We start from the raw sequence: 5,000 nt of genomic DNA, 5'->3' as shown, positions 1-5,000 counted from the left end.
TTAACTATGTTTCATCCTGGCTGCGGCCCTTCAATATTTTCACGTATTAGCCGAAGAGCTCGCTTTTGTAAGATAAAGACCTTCTTCAAATAGACCTGTGCAGCTTGGCCCCAAACAGCATTTCCATAGTATGTATATGGGAAAATCACAAAACGGTAAATTTGGATTAAAGTATTTAGAGGGACAGAGTGTCTTAATCGTGATATAATTCCAACAACCCTACTAATTTTAGAGGCAATGTAGTCGATATGATACTTCCAAGTTAAGTTTTTATCCATGAGCACACCCAGGATTTACATAATCTTTGCAAGAGGATTAGATCATTAGATTTCGGGAGGATCTATATAATGCCGAGGTTCGCCTGGACGATCACGAACGATATGGTCGCCGAGATTGCCTTGAAATCCACGGGGTTCCGGTAGTCGCTCTTGACAATCCTGCAAAATTGGCCTAGGAAGCAGCAGCACTTATCGGACGTGGAACTATCGGTAATAGGATCAGCAGTTGTTGCTATGCAATCACCTTCCTCGACCGCACTCGCTTCTTCACTGCCTTTTTTCTTTTGTGAAGCCACGTTAGTTTCCTTCACAAATTTGGGGTTGACCTTGTCTGAGCTGGCCATGAATTCATCGATATCATCGTAAAATTCGCAGGTCTGGCGGTCCTGTTGTTGTTGTCACTGACACTTTCGTATTCATCGAATAAATATTGAATAAATTCATCCATGATACTCTCCCATACACTTTTATTGCCGTGAACGCTTCTCGTTTTTAGCAAGCTGTGATGTTCTTTGTAAGCTTATATCAGGCATTTCACCTCTGGATTTGACCAGCTACAGCGCTTGCTTTTCGCAAAGTGGATTCACAAGGGAAAGACCCTCAACTGCTGGTGCTTTCGGCTGGGCTACTAGGACGACCAGACGGAAGAAACTGGAAATGGCCTCTTACAGGAAAACAAGGAAACTGCTGATACTGATTTACATTTGGCGGTTCTTGCGCAGGGTAGGGCCAGCTTGCTCAACACTTCGCTGTGTCATACGCTGCTCAAACAGATGTCCATTTCTATACTGAACAGCGCTAGCAGGATCCCGTTCGATATCTTTACTGTAGAAACAGAAAATGCCATCAAATTAAACTATACTCTACGATACAAATAGAAACGTAGAAAATACTCACATCATTGCACGAAAGCCAGCCTTGTTGTTTACACAGTTCATCACAGCATGTGGTTTCCTTGCTTTCGGCAATCTTGTGTTTGGTTGAGCCGCTTTGGGGTCTTGTTAACCAGAAGACTTACATTTGGAACTGTCATGGGCAATTCTTTTTGTTTGTTTTGCCTTTTTTTTTTTTGTTTTTTTGTTTTTTTGACGTATCCATGGAAATTTCCCAGAGGTAACTTCCCTTTGGGCAGATCGGTTAGACATAAAAAAGTGTTTCTCCGTGGGAAAAAGCCACTTACCCAAGGGAACACACTTGTTCCCAAACTCCTCTTGCTCAATATCGCAAGTTGAATTAACAAGATTCCCCTGGACAAGTCTTTATATCTTCTTTATATCAAAAAAAAGATAGCTCACATTCTTTACAATTGTGCATCATGCAGGAATTTTACAAAATCATGGTTGGATCGATACAATTTTAGGATTGTAATATTTTCATATAGGAGGAGACAAAGCAGGGCCTACCAGCATCGAAGCAACATTCAACTCAAGGTCACAGCAAGCGTCCTCTCTTCCCCTGTATTCCGTAGGGCTAAAAACCACTTAACTCAGTGATAAGACACATATGTACATCACGTCAGGTAGATTTGCATTAACGTATTACAGACAAATTAGGTGCGGCAGGAAAGAGCTCTGTGGCGTTTACCCTCATTTTAAACAAAACGCGTTTTTTTGTTTTAAAAGATAAGCTACGTTGCTTAGAAGGGAAGATTTTTCCTTAGTTTAGGCTAACGTTAATATAGTCGGATTTACCGGCTACGTGACTGACAGTCTTGTTTAAAGAGCCAACGGTCTGTTGGATTTGATCGAGGAACTGGTTTTCAAATCGTGAAGATTTAAAAGCGAGAATGGCGTTGTCGCACTTGAATTAACGGCGACCATGCACTTGTAACTTTACACTGGTTATCTCCTGGATAGTACTTTACGGACCAAAAGAGTACACAAAAACCCGGACGAAAACACTCGTTGAGTTTTCTTTTATTAATTGTGGTTAGCACAGGGAAAGTAAAATTTTCTCCCACCTTGCGAGATAACACCGATATTTGTATTTCTGGTTAAGAGGAGTAGTTATCGTAAACAAATGTTTTTATTGAGCATTATCGACAGTGCCCGGCTCTAGCACTAAAAACTAGAACAAAGTTTTCTCCCATCTCTGCCTAGCCTTTATAATTGGTTCTTAGAGGGCTTCCCCAACTTAAGTGACCGTCATATTCGTGAATTTTTGTGATGCTCACACGTCGATAGAATTCGCGTATTTTCAAAATTGAAATATTCCGGCTTAAATTCCAAAGCTGGTTTGTTTACAACTGCATGTATATAGCTACTCACGGAAGGTGAGCAAATTTTCGTCTAGTTTTAACCAGTAGCCTTTAAGCTCTTACCTAGAACCAAAGAAGAGAAGTTCGTCTGTAAACGTAAATTATTTACCACAAAGGATTTCAGTGAAATTCAGAGTATTAGCATTCTCCTATGATCGAACTTTCTCGTGACATTCTATTACATGTCATTTTTGCAACGCGGCATTAAGACACGACCCACGTAACTTCATGTAACCTCTATTTGTCTCACACTTTATTTCTGCGCTTTAATAATGACATTGTTTTATAATTTGTTGTAGTTCCGGTTTGCCCGTCAATCAATCGTTCTGCAAGTGTTGGTGTCATTTACAGTCCCAACTTCCCTTGGGGTTATTCCTTCCGAAGCCAATCATGTCACTGGACCATCTCAGCACCAAACTACGAACAGATCTCTCTGAGATTTATTAAAATGAACTTGGATTGCAGTGGTGACTACGTGAGAGTGCAGCCCTATAATAGACGATTCTGCGGCCATACCGTACCTTATACATCGTACGCATATGGTGGTATGAATGTAACTTTCTTCTCTTTGCGAGGCAGGTCCTCTGGATTCATTGCGTTCTACCAAATTGGAAGTAGATATTCATCCGCTACACCAGCGCCGACAGCTTATCCCTACACTTACCACGGCTTAACATTTCCATTTCAACCGACATTTAATCCCTACACTCACCACGGCTTAAAATTTCCATTTCAACCGACACCGACGCCCGCCTTCAACTGTAAACCGCAATCAGACTCAAGTAAGTTATTCTTTGATTAAGTGTTATTAGATACAATAATATTATGATGATTGTTTCTTGAGTGTAAGTTAAAACAGTAAAGTGAAGCTGTGAAATTTCAACTGACGATGACGCGACGCTGACAAAATCTTTCAGATGAACCATTGCTTTTCCGATTTAGTCTCTGGAGCGTACTCAGAGCCACCACAATTCTTTCAATTTCTTATGAAGTGAGTTTAAATTCAACCTGGTAATGAATTTCCAGTGAAAGGGGAGGGTTGGGGGGGGGGGGGGTTACCATCTTCGTCTTTGAGATATTAGTACTTAAAGACAAATGTATGTGTGGGTGGGTTCATTCCTTTAAATAGCTAATAATTATTCACAGAAGTGGAGGTGAATGGTATAGTCTGAAGTGTCAGCCGTCTCCTCGCCCCAACTTTCCTAAAGGGTGTTTATCGATAAAATTTGCTCCTCGGTAACCAAAGCGAAACAAGATTTTCGGGTGCAAATCCCGCGCGAGTTGAATAGCTTATTCATATTATATTCAAGGTCTGAGTAGCCAATCACAGCGCTCGTTCGACGCTATCCACCATTTTAGTACATACTAGTACATTTTATAGGAAGTGTTGAAACTGGTTTGGGCCAGTAATTTACTGTATATATAATCACGTCAATAGCAAAGTTATCGGACCTCTGTGGTTGTTTGAAGTACTCAGACAAATCGAACAGTTAACCAATGGAATTTCTAGGCAAAATAGTGTTAGCCAAAGAAACCATAGCCAATTGCTAACCAATGAAAGTCAAGGTATTTATCGCCGAGATAAGCAACTTGTTCCTCTGGCTGTAACCGAACCCTGAATTATTTTCTAAATTCTTGAAATTAAAAAAACCTTTGAACTCTGTGCAATATTAAAATGTCGCAAACGGAGCTTTGAGCATTTTATGTCAGGGATTTTCACATTTTGGTATTGATCCAGTGGAAGACTCCACTGGTTTACAATCCAGATCAACTATTTTGTTTATTTCAAAGGGATTGATCTCGAGATACATGGTCGTGGGACTTGAAATTACGCCCCCAATGGGTGCCTTACAGCTTGTACGTCAAACTATTTCGCATTTACTGTATCTGACATCTTTATGCATTATTTGCTTTTCCAAAGGCACTTACACTTATGTGGGCACCGACAGATCGTTATCTGTTTCTGGTCAAAGGAACAGTTATTACAGTTACTTCTCCAGATGCTCCTGGGTAATCTACACAGATGAGGAAAACATTATTCAGCTGACGTTCGATAGGATGTCTATGCGGAGTGATTATTACAGTAACTGCAGGACTGCATATGTACAAGTGATAGATGGAGGATCATACACGGGCACTACCATAGGCACCTACTGCAGTGACCAAGGAAAAACTGTATTTTCAACCGGAAACCGATTGCTCATAATCTTCTATAGTGGAGGTTACTATGGTATGGACAGTTTTGAGGCAACGGTCCGCGCCAGGAAAGGTAACTTACCATTGGAATGCGGTCAGCAGGCTTGATTGACTAGTTAACTCTATATGTCAGGGAAAAAAACAATATTTGCCAAAAATTCTCACCTATTTTTCAACAATCGTGTCTAATAAAGGATCAAGATAAGGAAAGTTTTTTATAGGAAGCGAAGTGAGAAAAAACTTCGATGTGTCATTTTTCCGTATCAATC

The 5,000-nt window shown here is 40.5% G+C and overlaps 1 protein-coding gene across 1 annotated transcript in view; it reads left to right on the top strand.

Annotated features, from left to right (window-relative positions):
* LOC138000784 (deleted in malignant brain tumors 1 protein-like) overlaps nt 1-5,000 on the top strand; it is a 31,809-nt gene that overhangs the window by 26,025 nt on the left and 784 nt on the right. The window contains exons 4-5 of the mRNA XM_068847426.1: nt 2,835-3,317; nt 4,457-4,804. Of these exons, the coding sequence (XP_068703527.1) occupies nt 2,835-3,317; nt 4,457-4,804 (831 nt within the window). The remainder of the gene's footprint in view (nt 1-2,834; nt 3,318-4,456; nt 4,805-5,000) is intronic.

Source organism: Montipora foliosa, chromosome 4, assembly GCF_036669935.1.
Source record: "Montipora foliosa isolate CH-2021 chromosome 4, ASM3666993v2, whole genome shotgun sequence".
NCBI lineage: Eukaryota > Metazoa > Cnidaria > Anthozoa > Scleractinia > Acroporidae > Montipora > Montipora foliosa.
Note: the sequence above shows the minus strand (reverse complement) of the source record. Positions and strands in the feature narration are given on the sequence as shown.